The 16,397-nt window shown below is 42.2% G+C and overlaps 1 protein-coding gene across 2 annotated transcripts in view; it reads right to left on the bottom strand.

The window, feature by feature from the left end:
- Positions 1 to 491: 491 nt before the first annotated feature.
- The window catches only part of LOC143349697 (pikachurin), a 215,048-nt gene continuing 199,142 nt past the window's right edge, over positions 492 to 16,397 (bottom strand). For both annotated transcript variants that reach the window (XM_076781126.1, XM_076781127.1), the window contains exons 9-15: positions 12,846 to 12,985; positions 7,532 to 7,755; positions 4,317 to 4,566; positions 2,576 to 2,859; positions 2,200 to 2,445; positions 1,986 to 2,089; positions 492 to 1,149 (exon numbers count right to left, since the gene is read on the bottom strand). In XM_076781126.1, coding sequence (XP_076637241.1) covers positions 1,001 to 1,149; positions 1,986 to 2,089; positions 2,200 to 2,445; positions 2,576 to 2,859; positions 4,317 to 4,566; positions 7,532 to 7,755; positions 12,846 to 12,985 — 1,397 coding nt within the window. In that variant the 3' untranslated portion in view covers positions 492 to 1,000. The remainder of the gene's footprint in view (positions 1,150 to 1,985; positions 2,090 to 2,199; positions 2,446 to 2,575; positions 2,860 to 4,316; positions 4,567 to 7,531; positions 7,756 to 12,845; positions 12,986 to 16,397) is intronic.

The raw sequence follows: 16,397 nt of genomic DNA, 5'->3' as shown, positions 1-16,397 counted from the left end.
ACGATAGTTTGAGAAACACTGTGTTAGACTGTGAATAGTCTAAAAGTGTCGCCGAATACCTGGACGTATTTAATGTGGCTCGATCGGTTTCAAGCGCTTTCGATCATTTTCTTTTCCGCGTGAGATCGAATGCGACAATGCCCCGACAAAATCGAGGGTTTCCGGGTCCGGTCGGAGGGCGTAATAAAAATTGACGCGGAGGGGTTGTGTGCAGTTTTTCTACTTTAATTTTATTAGGCCGAGGGCGATCTTCTGGACGCGCCCCGTCGAGTTCTTAATTCGGCCGGAGACAGTCGTGACTGACTAGAGAGAACCGTTCCTCGCGTGACAACTTCCGTCCAACCCCTTAGGAACTCAGAACGGAATACCGCGTTCGATTCACAAAATAATCGTTTTGGATTCGTGCAACGCGAACGAAATGCAATAATCGAGAACAAGCGGAACGTGTTCGGTCTTTTTCTGTCTTTTTTATTTTCTTTTCTTCTCGTTACTTTTTCCCCGTTACTCTCGATGCCGTCGATCGAGCCTTCGATCGCGAAGGTTACAGACAGGAAGTTGCCGCAGAACGGAAATACGTCGCGGAGGCGACCGATAGAGATCTCCAAATACCGCGATTACCTTTCGTTAATATTTACAGTAAGCTGTCCACTAATTCAACCGTCGACGACCGTAGTCCTCGTTATCTTTTTATCATTTTCTGTCTTTATTTATTCTTTTTTTGTCTCTTTTTTTTTTCTTTACTTTTTAATTTATTCTCTTCCCGGGGAGAGTTTCGTCGTTGATGAGTCTGTACAAAAAGTTGATGAACCGTGTGTGATCGGTGTATAAATCGCGCGCCGACACCGTGACAAAGCGTTCGAGGCGGTCGTTCCCATCTTGAACGCTGCATCGTCGTTGCCCTGGCTTCGCCAGCAATTCATCGCGATGTATTTTCATATCCTAGCTTGGAACCGCGTGGCCGCGGACCCAACCACCTAATGTCGGACGGCACGGATGTTTTTCAGGGGATGCACGAGTGCGTATTGGTGGCCTGTGCCGGCGACGACAACGCCACGGAGAAGTCCGAGTCCAGAACCAGGTCGCTGATGCAACCGACGATGCCCTTCGCGTATCTGCCTCCTGTTGTCCTCACGATATCCGGTGCACCGCCTGCAAGGACACACAACGCACGAAGAATAATCATAGTCTTCGAAAAGGTGGGCAAAGTATCGAGATCAAGCGGTCCAGACAAGGTAGGAAAATGTTAAAAGTGTCTCGTTGAGAGATTCATTTTTGTAAGCCTTAAGAATTTACAAATACAGTAATGATTCTTAAAATGTACATTGCTCCGAGGTCTCATCTTTCGTACAACGTGGAATTCGATACCAGATAGTGCACGAGGGTTAAAAATGTTCAATTTACGAATCATCACTGTAACTGGACGATGTTTACACCTGCTTGGAGAAATCACAGAATGAACTAGTATCCTTCTATTTGACAAATGATATTTGATTTTTGAGCATTGGGTTGCAAAATGGGGAGCAGTTTAGTTGAATTTCAAATGTGAATCTCCAAGATTTTTGCAATACATTGAGCACTTTCTCGAGGAGTCGTATAAGTCACCAGAAGACCCACTCCGTAATGTTGGTAATAATTCAAAGACTGTAGTTAATCTACACAACAGTAGTTTAACTCCGACGTAGAAATACGGTCTAGTAAAAGTTAAAAGCGTCACGAATTATGACATTCCGAGTAGGTATTACTCACAACTTTTTGGTGGAAACTACTATCGCGCGAGTATTCTTGGTTTACGAACTCATCGGTTCTTGTCTTGACGTTAATACATAATTCATTCGTAATCATCACGATTATAAATTACAAAGATACAGTAGCTTTCATTCTATCTCGATTCAAAGTTCCGTCATTCTTGTTGGAAAGCCCGCGATGCGTGGGAGGTTTACATCGATTTAACGATCGTATCGGATTTCATTAAACGTTTTACTCACCAACGTAAAGACCCGTGTCGGTGTTCAACTGTCTCAACTGTCCTGGCGACGACGCCGAGACCCCGGTACCGCTGTCGACGACCAACGACGCCCACTGTTCGTTCCTAAAGATATATCGGTGTCAACTTCGGAACATCGGAACTCGATTAAAAACTGTTCATCGAATTAAAACTTTCCGATACGGTTACGAGTCGGAACTTTGCAACGTAGTTACCTAACTGCCCGAACGCGGTGCCATAGATCATCGTCCAGTCTCGTTAAATTGTACCGTAGGACCGCCTCGCCGGAGCCCAAGTTATAAGCTAAGGTCAGGTAACCGCGGTCCAAGCCCAGAGCAAGAAAATCGTCGTTCTTGTCCCTTTGTTCTTGCGGATCCGCCTGTCGTCCGCTCCAAAGCAGCAAACCGCTACTGCTACTCGCTCTGAATCTCATATTGATGTCCACCCTGTAGCTTATTATCCTGCGGAACATTGTTTTAGCGAAAGGTTATTGAAACGAGCATTTTCATCGCTAGAAACGAATTTTATTAACAACGAAGAAATTCGTAGAAGGCTATTTTTATCAATAGACTTTCAAGTTCTTTTACCAACCTTTTCATCGTGTCCGCGTCGTTGTAGTGAAGGTAGCTCTCGCTCCCAGAGAAGCTGGGCACGGATCTCTCGTATCGCGTCCCAACGTTCGATTTCGCTGGCGAAGCACCGAGGATCGTATTGTCGTCCGGTGCTGGACACGGATGCGGCATACCAGGTCGACAGCGACACGTGAATCGGTCTCGAAGCGGACGACATTCCGCGTCTCCGCAAGGCCTCGCCTCGCACGCGTGTCCGCAATTCCCCACGTTCACGCCGCCGAGAGCCTCGGCGAGAATTCCAATCTGCACACGGAAAACCAATACGTTTCACAATTCCCTGCAACGATTTGTAATCGCGACAATTCGACGTACTACTTAGAATACCTGGACAAGTTGCTAAGACAATACATGTTTTGCAAATCAAATCCGTCCTTTTGAAACGCGCGATCTTGATGCGTGGGTGTTTTTTTCTATACCGTACTAATCAACGACGAATCAATTTGTATTGACTTAAAGTTAGATAACTCGTAAATATTATTCGTTAGCAATTTATTGCTATTAACGTAACTGCAACGAATGTCCGAAAATCTAGCGTTAAATAAGCAATTATATTTTTGTATCGTGTACACTAAACTTTGGAACATTTTAACGATTTTGACTTTGTTTCTGTTAGGAAAGGGTGAATTTGGTTCGCGAAAGGGCTAGAAACGATTAGTCCTACGGCGGGATTACGGGCGTGCAATTCCCGAGGCGCGACCGTGCGTAAGTTTCCAGAAGGGCTCTACGGCATTACGTTGAATTTAATGCTCGCCGGTGTATTCGTGAATTTATAAGTAGACAATAGTTCTTCAGCGACAAAAGGGAAATCCAAGTCGGTGCACTTCGGTGCAATAAAAGCGCAACCTGCAGCCCCCGAGGCCCTCGAAGGGGATTTTAAAGAGTTAAAGCGCACAATGCGTGCATTCATACGGTCTAATGCCATTATAAATATTTATGCTTGCCCGTTCTGTAAGATAATTTCCTCCGAATGGTACCATCCGGACCGTTAATAAATATTTTTCCCTCTCGGTGGAAACCTTTCAAGGATTCGGATTCGCGGCTTAAACCGTACGCGCTCTGTGATTTCTATGGCCAGATTGTTGTTTAAGGAAAGATAAATCGAATTTTTTGGTGAAACAAAACGATAAATTTAATAGGATCAGTTGCCCTAATATAAAGCCAATCCCTTTCATTTGTTGCAAGTAGCGTGCATATGACCGAATTCCAAAGCAACGTTCGCAAAAGAATATTGAAGAAAATATCGCAGTCTGAGTTTTTGCAAGGTGATCTTTCGACCTAATATTATACATAATAATATAAGTGTATCAGCTTTGTGTTAGCTCGATTATTTCTTCAAATATAAATATATATAAATATAGTGTTCCATATTACGAGCCTAATATGAAAATGAGGAAAACATTTCCTAAACCGTTATTACCAGCCAAAAGAGCATAAAATATTTAAGTTTTTATCAAAGTCCATATTAGGGCAACTGACCCTATAATTGCTCCCCTATCTGTCTCGCGTTTAATTGGAACTTTAATAAACACTCCAAAATTGATTTCAGTCAGGAATTTTCCATTCATTAAATCATAAATTATAATTATCAGTTACAAGCGTGGCTATCGAGTTGTTATGTTTAGTTTCTCCTGTTTTCCCAATTATCGAGACACCGCGAGAATATATTGGACGAACGATATTTCGATAAATAAATTACGTACCTCGCGACGATTCAGAATCACGGTCTGAATGCAGCCTACGAAGCTGGCGGTCGTTTTCATCTTGGGCGAGTACATGTCCGTGGACAGTGCGCCGCCCAGGTAAAGGTTCAGCGGCAGAGAGAGTTGCGTGAAGGCACCGGGTGCCAGGATTTCCTGCGGAGGATCGTCCTCCACCTCGAGTGACGCCAAACGTCCGGTTCTCGAAACTCGCACGTCGACCCAATCGCCGAGACGCACTGGTTTCTCGCTTCTGAAACATTGATCGACGCGTCACGTTTCTACCACAGACGAGGTAGACCGTACCCCATTACTAAATAGTCACCCAGTGCTAGATTTGAATGATTCTGGACCGTTAAAGGTTGATAATATCCGAATTCGTGGATTCTCTGATAGGTAACGTTTCGAGGTAACAACGAAACGCCGTGTTTAGCATATGGAAGAATCGCGTAGTCGAAGAGTGTTCGTGGTCCGCTTGCTTAGGGTCGCAGAAGAAGCGTGACGTTTCCAAACCGGCCTTAATAAAACCTCGTGGCGAGGGTCGCGAGAATCTATAGCGGGGAAAAAACTAGGCAGAATGAAGTCCCACCGCCGTGATTCCGGTCAAACATCGTGAATGCGAATGAAGTTTGCTCATGGATAATATTTCGCTGAGGCGGCCACGTTCGGGGATCGCGTAGGGTGAGAGAGTCGTCTATTGCAGTGATTCTCAACGGGATACATTGGAAGGACACATACGTTTCTATAAAAACGCCAAGAGTATTGCAATTTAACGGAAGAGTGACTTTATATAATGGTCTTCTAACTTCTTCGGATTTACTTTTATTTTGTTTTAATTTACTGTACGAGTGTTTTGCGTATTTTCATTCAATTCGTTTGAAAGTTTCTCAAAACCTGAGAGCGTGTTAAAGTTGACAATATAAATGCTGCAGTGCGATGGAAGCGAGGATTTATAATGTTAATTTCAGTTCTGTTAGCACGGAACGAAGCGTAAACGATTTAAAAAGAGTAGAGGAGTTGAAAATGGAGGTTTGCCAGAAAATGTAGAACTTACGAATATTTAACGGGGGAAGCGTGAAGAGCGAAAAGCGAAGATTTGCAACGTTTTTCTACATTACTGTCGCGAGGAAGTATAACGAATATCCTATCCCTGACTTCGCCATGAATTTCGTCTTATAATTCTAGTTCTTAGGTACTACATCTTACTAACAGTATAGTTAGAAGTTGAAAACTGTGCAATCTAGAGTAAATAAAAGCATCTCTGACACGTAAAAAGTGTTTTTCGTACAGAGATGAAAACGCGAATCAAACAACGCATCGATACCGACGAAATCCAATATAAACGATTCGGTGTTATCGATCAGAGCGTAATTAAATTAACGTATTACAACGGAGAGTTGCTGGTGTTTCTTCTTTTAATATCACCTGCCCGAAAACACGGTTCTTCCGGTGGTCGGAAAATATTTCGCGTTCATTAATCACGATTCGCTTGACGGTTGACCGGAGTGTGTTATTACTTTCGCGGAAATCAAACATTGTTCTGTTTTACATACGAAGGCAAACGAGCGGTGTTTACACTGGCTTTATGAAACTCTTCGATAAACACCCTTTTTATCCAGTCGGATCTTTCGGGGCGATGCTCGGCGCTTCGATGAAATAATATCCGTGGGCAAACTTGGTTCGCATTCGTCATGTTGAACGACGAACCAGCTCCGTCATTATTCCCCCCTCCAAACGATTCCATAATCTCCAAAATCCCTCTCGACCTTTCGATATTAACTCGCCACAGAATATGTTTTGAATTGTTCAGAAAATAGCATTTGAAACAAACTATACTAGTCAAGCTCTCGACGACTGTTATTTGTCTATATTAACTAGTTAAAACAAATAATATCGTGTAAGTAACATCTGTGCTTACAAATACTTGGCACAAGTAGAAATAACCAGTAATGGTCAGACCCGATGAATTATCTTGAGAGGAGAAACTTTAGAATGCTTTGTTTCAGAGATAATTGAGTTTGAATATTTATTTACTTGTACTGTTCCCCAAGAAAATATTAGTCTACATTTTCGGTCTTATTTTTTCACGTAGAATCACTTTCATTCAGAGTGAGAAGGCAAGATTTAGCTGTTCTATCAGGAAATAATTAAGCAACGTTTCAAGTTCCTTTACCCGTCGAATATTTCTTTTTTTCGAGAGCTCATCGACTGTAATTTGAGAGACACTGTCGTAGACCAACCCTGTGCCTTGGAGGGCGCACGTACTGATTTTCCATCATGAATATTCAGAGGCTTAATTCGCGATGAGGCCGATCGACGTCGATACATCGTTACCAGCGGATAGGACGGATTAAACGATCCGGTCGGTTCTTTCAACGCCGACGTCGAGCTTCGTTAATCGATCGCATCTCGCGTAAACTCGTTAAACCGCGTTACAAGCGACGTAATCAATGCAACGCGTATCCGGACGGTCTTTTCTAAAAGTCGTTTCTCCTTCGATTTTTCCGTTTCGTCGCGTCCCGATTGTCCTCCGCCGTCGCGAACGCCCCGTAAAATCAACTACGAGTCCCTCCCCTCGCTTATTTCGAAAAACATCCACGTCAGAGTCTCCTATCGAAGATAATTTATTCCATTTTTCGAGCGTAAAGTTCTCGTTTCTGTGTTGCAATTCTTTTTATCGTCGAGGAACAGTGTAAAACCGTTCGTTTTAACAACAAACGGTAAGCACAACCGGAGCAGCAACTTTTCCACGCGACGACGAGGGCTTCGAATCCCCTCGAACACTTCCACGCGAAATGGTTAAAAACACAAACTAAACTTGCGCCCGCGAAGAGAAATAAAGGGTGAATTTACTTTCTCGGAAAGCTTGCTTAACCACAGACGCGTTAAAGCCGAATACGGAAACTTTCGTACCAATTAAAATACACTTCCCCGTCTAATCAAGCGCAAACGAGGCGGCCATAGCCGGTCCCGACGACCTGTTTCCCTTTTTTTTTCACCCCAGTTACCCTATGCACGCTCCCAATAAAATTTCAATATCCGTTCGCGGCCCTTATCCGTTCACCGGGAGGCCGGCATGTAAACGACTCAATTAGAGGCAGGACCTGGCCCGAAAGGAGTAACGAGGAAATTGAAAGGAACAGGTCGGAAAGGGGCCGTCCTGGACGTCGAACACGGTTCGAGTATCGAGGGTCGATCATCGGACGGAATCGACTTACCTCAAAGTGGCGGGTCCCGTTCCCAGGTCGAAGGTGAACTGTACGTGTCCCGACGAGAGGTACAAAGCGATGAAGTCCCCGGTAGCGTCGCTATGGTGGCCGTTGTAAAGTATAACGCCGTCCACGGCGGTTGGTTTCAACGTGACAGCCAATTCCAGCCAAGATAGCGACGTGTCGGCCAATCCCGGGTACCGAAGATAAGAGGATCCGTTGAACAACGGCACCTGCAAGCCAGAGAATCCATCGGACATGGTTATCTTTCCTACCGGCAGATTTTCCCAAGGAAAATTCTCCGTTCAGGAACGTTCGATCCTTTCTCGTTAGACGAGGGCGTTGCCTTTCTCGTACAGGCTGAGAAATACCTCCCACAATTTTAATTTTAATAGAAATACCACGGCAAGTGGTAACAAACATTTCATTTCAACTATCGAGACTCGGTTTTGAGCAGTGAAATTAACATTTGATCTAAACCACTCGCTTTTCTTACCTTTGGAGGTTGCTATTCTAGACAAGTTTAAACATAGAATTTGAGCTGGATTAAATATGCAATTTATTTATACAGGGTGTTTGTCCACCTGGGATAAATTTTAATGGACGATTCTGGAGACCAAAATAAGACGAAAATGAAGAAAACGTTATTGCTATTCTTGGCTCCTAGAATTTCCCATTAAAATTTTTCCCAAAGGTGGTCGAATCTATACAGGGTGTTCGGCCACCCCTGGGAAAAAATTTAATGGGGGATTCTGGGGGCCAAAATAAGACGAAAATCAAGAATACTAATTTGTTGATGGAGGCTTCGTTAAAAAGTTATTAACAATTAAATTCAAAAATTTCAAATAGTTTTGGAAAAATTATTTTCGATTGCGAAGGTCAATTACACTCATTTTTCGTCATTATATATACCCCCGAAATCCTACCCACTTTCTAGAAAAAAATTCGAGTAAGTGCTGAAAGTTTTGGGTGAAAAAAAAGACTTTCGAATCGTTTTGGAGAAATTATTTTTAGTTGTAGGGGTCAATTGCAAGCATTTTTGGTCAACAGACATTCCCCCAAAATCCTACTCAGTTTCGAGAAAAAAATTCCTTACCGAAAATATAATTTCTAGCCAGAAATGTCTGCCCGAATTTTCATGCGAATCTTTAAAACGTCATAACTTCTGAACGGATTGGACGATTTTAATGTTTAAAAAAGCAAACTACGCGTATTTTGGTGGAGAATATGTACAAATTGCAAAAATATTCGAAAAGTTGGTCCTTGACCTCGCAAAATGAGAAAAACCCCATAAAAATGGTCCAATTTTCAAACAGCCATAACTCCTACAATTGTGAATATATTTCAATGAAACTTTTTTCTGAAGTAGAGCTTACGAGTACCTACGAAAAAGTATTAGACAACTTTTCTGTAGGGCGTCAAACAAAATTACTAGAAATGAAAAAGGAATTTTTAAAAAATATCGACAGGGGGTAGGTGCCTTTTTTCAATGAAAAAAAAAATTTTTAATTAATTCTAAAAAAATTATTTTCGGTTGTGCGGGTCAATTATAATCATTTTTGGTGAATAGACATACCCCCAAAATCCTCCCCATTTTCTAGAAAAAAATTCGGGAATGTGCGAAATTTTTCGACGGAAAAAAAAAATTTCAAATCGTTTTGGAAAAATTAGTTTCGGTTGCGGGGGTCAATTACAATCATTTTTTATGAATAGACATACCCCCGAAATCTTGCGCATTTTCGAGTAAAAAATTCAGTACGCCCGGAATTTGAAACGTTAATAACTTCTTAATGAAGCCTCCATCAACAAATTGGTATTCTTGATTTTCGTCTGATTTTGGCCTCTAGAATCCCCCATTAAAATTTTTCCCAGGGCTGGCCGAACACCCTGTATAGTTAAATTACTATTAAAGAGTTTCATATTCCTAAAAAAATTAATTTATTATCGAATATCGTGAAAATATTTAATTTTGAATAAATTTTCCATCGAGAATGAATTTAAAATGAACGTAAAATTCTACGTTAAAGTATTTATGTAGTACGTATCAAGATTTTGCATAACCAGAAACTCATCAACGATTCGTAAAATGAAGTAGAGAAGGTACTATTTTTACGGTCGTGCTGGCTTGAATGCCCCAAGCTTGTACATCATCGAGGATATCTCAACTTGTTGCGGGGGAGGATCGACTGTTTCGGGCCGAAGACCGTCTATAAAATGTTAGACAAGGGAGCGCCATAAATCGACCGATTTTTCATCGACGACAGAGAAAAATCGCGGACCATAAGATGTTCCCGAGGTCTTCCTCGGCGGCCACCGAGAAGTCGTCTGGCAACGACATTATTTCCCGGCGCTGGCTGGCCCTTATTTTTCCCGGGGTTATCTCGCGGCGTCAATTTTCGAAATGACGTAGTTACCGAACAGGAAAACCGTCTCGCGACCAAGAGGTTCCCCGTCGTATATACAGCCGTTGAATTAAAGCTGGCGAGTTCCGGGGATCGCGCGTGCCACACATTATATCGTCGCATAAATTCCATCGACTATCGTAACGGATACCGCGACCAGGTGATAGCAAGAAGAATAAATGTAACATTCTCGGAAAATGGGCGGGAATAAAATTCCATTTTATACACTCCAACAAAGAAGATACATTTCGTAAAATAAATTTTCGTGATCGTAGTAACCGTTTGCCAAAAAAGATTTGTTAATTTCCAGAATTTATATCCGTCGCTCCTTTCTCGGGAAGATACAATAAGGCGTCAAAATGTTAACCGCTGGCTCCATAAACCTGCGGCGTTGAGCGTCCGAACGAAACGAAATTATTATCAGCAAGATAATTGTTCTGACGCTGGAGGATGCTGCCGGAACGTAAACTTTTATTGCGGATCAATCATCGTAAAAGTAACCGAGCAAGTGGAGTTTAAAACGATTCGTTTAAACGTTTCGACCATTAAGCGGTTCTCGTCCCCTTCGGTAACGCGCGGGTTTATTGTTACTCGACAAAAGAAACTCGAGGAAAAATATTTGATTTCGAACAAACTTTCTATCGCGGGATTTCGACTGGATTAAATATCAAATTTATTGAATGGGTTTACGTCTCGGGGGATCCTAATGAAAACTCGCGTATTTAAAAATAATTTCGTCGAGGGTTCGCGTGAAAGAATATTAAGGATGAAAAGATGGTGCGTGAGGGGAAACGAAAGAGAATGATTATTGCAAAGAACGTAAAATATAAATTTTAAGCGTAGCCCGGTATTAAAATTACTCCCTTAGTGTGCCGGAAGTAATATCGGCCGACAAGCCGATACCAATTTTATCAGACGCGTTTCCGCGCGTCCACGCGGGCTTTTAATGCGTCCGCCATTGTTATAATCGATATCGCCGTGGTATAGCCGCGCATAATCCCTCGTATATTTCGACGCACACGTGCGTGCACACGTGAAGTGGCGTCTGCGGATGAGGGGACTAATTGATCGGTATTGTGCCTTCGTGCCCGTTGAAACGTTTAAAAAATCGCCAAGGAACAGAAGGTAAAAACCTTTCTCGACGCGAAAAATCGCGGCACGCGTATCGCCCGTCGTATAAAATATTCCCAGCGACGAAGTGGAGCGTTTCGTCGATTTAATACGCTCGAGATCGTCGAAAGCGTCGATTGTTACCCGACGTTTCAAGAATTCAATACGCCGTGCAGGGTGTAATTAAGCGCGATACTCGATGATTCGTTCCTACGAGCACCGATTTCCACGGACTCTTTAAACGTTCCCCTTATAACGTATAATCGTTGTCGGATACTTTGGCAGATTGAAACTGCACGACTTAATAGAACCGAATACCTTTTCATCTTTCCTCCGATCCTCTTAACATTAAAGTCCAGGGATCAGGAGATTCATTCTACGAAACAATAAATTTTTACATTTACTATTTGTAACTATTAACTCTTTTATAATATAGAGCTTTCCAATAGCGATGGAAATTTCGTTCGTTCCAGCCGCCATGTTTGTTTCAATCTACAAAGTTGTTTCTCTTGAAAACGAGGCCTTCCTGCTTATTTTGGAATATTGAACATAGAAACGACAATGTTATTTCGAACTGCATTCGACTTTTGTTTTGCTCGGTTCGTACATCCACGGTTTACGAAATTTCCGGAGAAAACTGATCAATCGACGCCGTAGGCAAAGGGCTTGTATTACGTATCCTGGATAACCGTATTTCCCGGTGAACCGGAACTTCCTTTAAACTCGTCCGACAAACAGCCACGAAGGACTGGAGCTAACAAGTGTCACTTGAAACTCAAACTCGTTCTCGAACTCCGAGAGTACAGCCTCGCCTCCCCTTTAATTCCATATAATACACACTTCCGACAATTCGATCGAATTTTCCGAAAGCTTTATCGGCAGAGACTTCAAAAGCCCGTTTCGCGTCGTTACGAATCCTTTCGTTCACCGATAAAGGATCGAATGGAAAGTTCGCGGGGAATGGAGTCGCGTTTACCCGTGATTTAATTAATCGCTGGCGTCTCGAATTCACCGATCGATACAAAATATTCTCTAACATCTTTCTGTTTTATAAATAATTGGGAAAAATTCTACAATGTAATTTTGTAATCGACAGATCGCTCAGGCTATTGCGTAGTTCTGATTAATTTTGTCAATATCTTACTCTACGAATGAAACCGAGCAAAGCGTATTTTCGTTGGAATATTGAGCAAGCATCGGTTAAAAAATTTCATAACAGAATATTGTCAGGGCTCGCAACGATCCGTTTATTATTGCAAAAAGAACGCGACGAGATTGCAGGGGGACTGTTCGTCACGTCGAACGAACCCGATAAGCAAAGTGGAGGATCTTCACTGGGGGCGGGGACGTCGTCGTCGCGAGAAAATTGTTTCCCTCGTGGGATCTTTCATGCTGCTGGTCTTTCGCATAATACAGGGTCACTTTCCTGCACGGACCCGTGGGATCGGGTTATCGCCAGGATGCCTGGCTTTTACTCGCGCAGAAAGGAAATCGGGTCAGAGGTGCGTCGGAGGACATAAACGATGCCCGAGGTTCTGCCACGCCTCGTAACAATTTTCAAAGAGACGATCCTCCCGCGCCAAATTAAATTGTACTTCTCGTACCTCGATTTTTTACTGCTCTCTTAACGGAACTTCTCGTTACGAACGTTAACGTCTTGCCCTACGATTTAATTTCAGACCAAGCCCGAAATAAAACAGAAATAACTGGATCGACATTAGCTACAAAGTAAACTATAAGACTTTGAATCGATGGAAAATTTAAATAGGGATCTAATTTGACGGAACCATGTTTTATTTATTTAAATTTACCTGCAAATCCACCCTGGTCTCGCACAAGTCGCCGGTGTATCCGAGAGGACAGAGGCAGACAGCTGTGTCGCCGCCAGTAGTCAAGCATTTCCCGCCATGGGAACAGGGCACCTTGCTGCACCTGTCCGCCGTGCATTCCTCTGCAACGACAACAATAAATCATTCGGATCGATTCTCAATCGTACAGTGGCGTAGCTAGAATCTCGTTCCACGACACCGCGAAATCCTCCCGCGATAAAACCGACGAAACTGTCGACTGTTTACGATTGTGGAGATTCGTTCGAGAAACGTCGATCCATTCTTTAGCTCCCAGTATATTCAACGACACTATTCGGGTGGATATTTCACAAAACCGCGACAGCTTTCGATCGATTCGATCACCGGTACCAAGATGGCCGCCAAAATATCGCTCGCCACGTTGGCTCGACTCGAACCATATTAACGCTAGATTTACGGAACTCGTCGGGTGTCAGATTCTATATTTAAAGTTACAAAACTCACAAATATTATTTGTTAACAATTTACGTTATCATAATATATATTTTAATTGAAAGAAAACTCGTATTTTAATTAAATCGTCATCACGATGAGTTTCAGTGAAAACATGTGCAATCGATGATAGTTTAGTACAACGGTATTAAACCGTTGACCTATATTTTGCTAACGTTAAGTGTTTTTCACGTATCATATTTTTGTTAAAATTTTCAACCTGAGTATTTATGGGCTTATGTTCGTGTTCACTTCCCTCTCATTTCTATTCATAGAATATACTGATAAAGTTTGGCCTGAAAATCGAGAACATACACACTCGGGAAATCCTATATACGAGGGAATTGAAATACTGTGTTCAGTCTCGCCTACTGTAAGACGAACATTTACGTAACTCGGATCTAAAGGACACGCAATTTCCATCGAAGGAATCTGAACGATCGCAGTGTAAGTTCTTGTCGCGATAGTTGAGCTGGAAAGAACGATTTATTGAAATTTAGGTGTAATCGATTCGTTGTACACCAAGTTTGTGAAGGAAAATAACTTTTAAATAAATGGGTTTAAATGCATTCTTTGTTTCCATTTCTTCCACGCAAATTCTGTATCGTTTTCTCTGGAATTCGAAAGTGAGTAAACAATGCCGCGAAAATTCTCGCCCTATTACGAAAAAACGTTCTCGCCTCTCGGCGACGGAACTAAACTACTTGTTGGTTGTGTTATAGCCTCCAGGGCACAACCTCGTATCGTTTGCTTTGGAGTTTACAGAGTTGCGACTAATCCAAAATTCTTGTTTGATCAGAAAAAAGCTCTGAACTTTGTGTACAAAATTAATACGTTCAGCCGCTAAAAAGACAAACTGACTCCATTTTCTGCGAATTTCTTCATTTTCAAATTGTTACTTTTTATACGTCTGATTGTTTATTTAACGATTACATAAACACTATCAAGAGACACCTTTCAAAATTTAGTCATTTCTCCTCGACTGACGTTTTCACTTTATAAAAATATTATTTTATTAGATACGCGTATAGCCGGTAGAAGTAGTGTTGAAATTCATTCTCACGGGTCGGAGGGGTAAAATGAAATTCAGACGCCAAGTCGTAGTCCGGAAATGGAATAGACGCAAAACGAAGCAATATGGTGGAAAATGCACGCCATCGTACGTATTCAGGACGAAGTCTGGAGGCTGCATCGACCTGGAAACGATTAACATTCGGAATAACTCGATTTTCCAGTAATTAAAGTTCAGTCCTGGCTGCACGGTCTTCGATTCGCTCTTCCTTCAAGAGTCTATCCTTATTAGTAAAAAGAAAAAATCGATTTCTTTCCATTTTCTGAAAGTTTCAAGTATTCAGAATGCCTCCGTGCAAATTGGCGTTCGAAAAACTGGGACCCGTTGAGTCGTTTCAAGACTTCGTAATTTAACTTTAAACTTCAAAGCCGTTAAACAGGATTCTTAAAAAGCAAAGGAACGATTTCAAATTTTCTTGCACTCGCTTTAAAATAGATTATTGGCTCTTTTATAAGCAAAATTCTTTACAACAATATTCGTAGCATCATCGAGTGGCTTCAGTTTACAATGTCAGTATAGAAAGTTATTTCGTTAGTCTGTTCTTATTAATGCGTAAGGAATCTCGAATTAAAAACAGAAGGGGCAAAGTAACACCCGGTAAATTGAGAAACTTCGATCCAGCGATTTCGTCTAGTTTCGAGTTCGCCGACCCCCATTGAATCGAATAACCTCGATTCCATCTCGAAGGAGGGAACTTTAAAAATCGTCTGGGTCATTCATTATTACGGAGTCCATACCAGTCACGTACCCTCCACTTCCTTTTACTACCACCGCACTCGCCGTTTCTTCCGCTGGAATTGTATTTTATCCCCTGAAAGTAATCCGATTAACCCGCCACGAAATAGCAAACAGGGTGAAACTTATTCCGTGGAAACCTTCCTTTTTTTACGCCAATGGCCCTCCGCGATTTCACGCATCAAATTTTAATTCCACCGGCGTTAATAATTGCTCTCAGAACTTTTTGCACGCGGAACGTGTAAATAACGTTGAGAATTTCTACATTACAGTCGATTCTTTCCTACTTAGAACGTCTACAACCCCGATTTTTCATTTTTCGACCGTGTTCGATGAAGAGGACTATAAAAATTGATTACAAACCAAAAATATAAGCTTTAGCGATATAACTAAAGTTGAATATCTTTTTGTAGAGATTAAATATATAGAGTTCTATTTAAAAAACTCGATAACTTATTGTTTGAGGATGGGGAGGAGGCGGTTACTTTTCTGGGTATTCGTGAAACGAAGTCACGATGAGCGTACGATATACTTTTACATCGTTTTGCGTCTCCTTTTTTACCACGATCGGGGGTCTTCGACGTCGCCGCGTGGTTTTCCTTTTGAGGACCGGCGCGCGGTCCAGCCGGGGACCAAAAAATGCATTGGTCTCGGGAATGCGCTCCTTTGATGTATTGTGCACTTTGTCCGAGAATGGAGATATACCTGGCGGAGTGGTCAGACGTCTATCGTCCAGAGAGAAACCGAGAATACCCTTAAAAGCTGTCTCCAAAGAGGTTACGCTCCGAAGGATTATACGTATCTCCTTCTCGAACCTTTCAATGGAGATTTGGTAGTCGATTGACCGATTTTGGGGACGTTCTTGGCTATTCCTGATAAGAGGAGGCGCGCGAACTTCGATCGTTACTCTGCTTTTAACCCTTTGAGGTGTTTTTCCCCTCCCCCGTTTGACGTTCCGCGAATCACCGATGGATTTGTTGTCTACCAAGTTTGCTAAATAGATACGAGCGCTGAAGAGCCAATTAGAGGGACAGAATATATGCGTGGGAGCGAAGTATGCACTGAAAGCAATAATAAAACGCGTTCCATGTTGTTTTCCCATTGTGTTTACCCAGTCTCATTTACATGCCCTACATATGTATATTTCGGTTTACAATTGCGACGTTACTCCATTTCGGAATGCCTCCTCTTTATTCTTTTCGCGTTTTATTTACGATGGAAACGCAAACTCACGATCAGCAAAGCAATAAATCCAC

This window comes from Colletes latitarsis, chromosome 14 (assembly GCF_051014445.1).
Source record: "Colletes latitarsis isolate SP2378_abdomen chromosome 14, iyColLati1, whole genome shotgun sequence".
NCBI lineage: Eukaryota > Metazoa > Arthropoda > Insecta > Hymenoptera > Colletidae > Colletes > Colletes latitarsis.
This window is presented reverse-complemented; position numbering and strand designations above follow the sequence as displayed.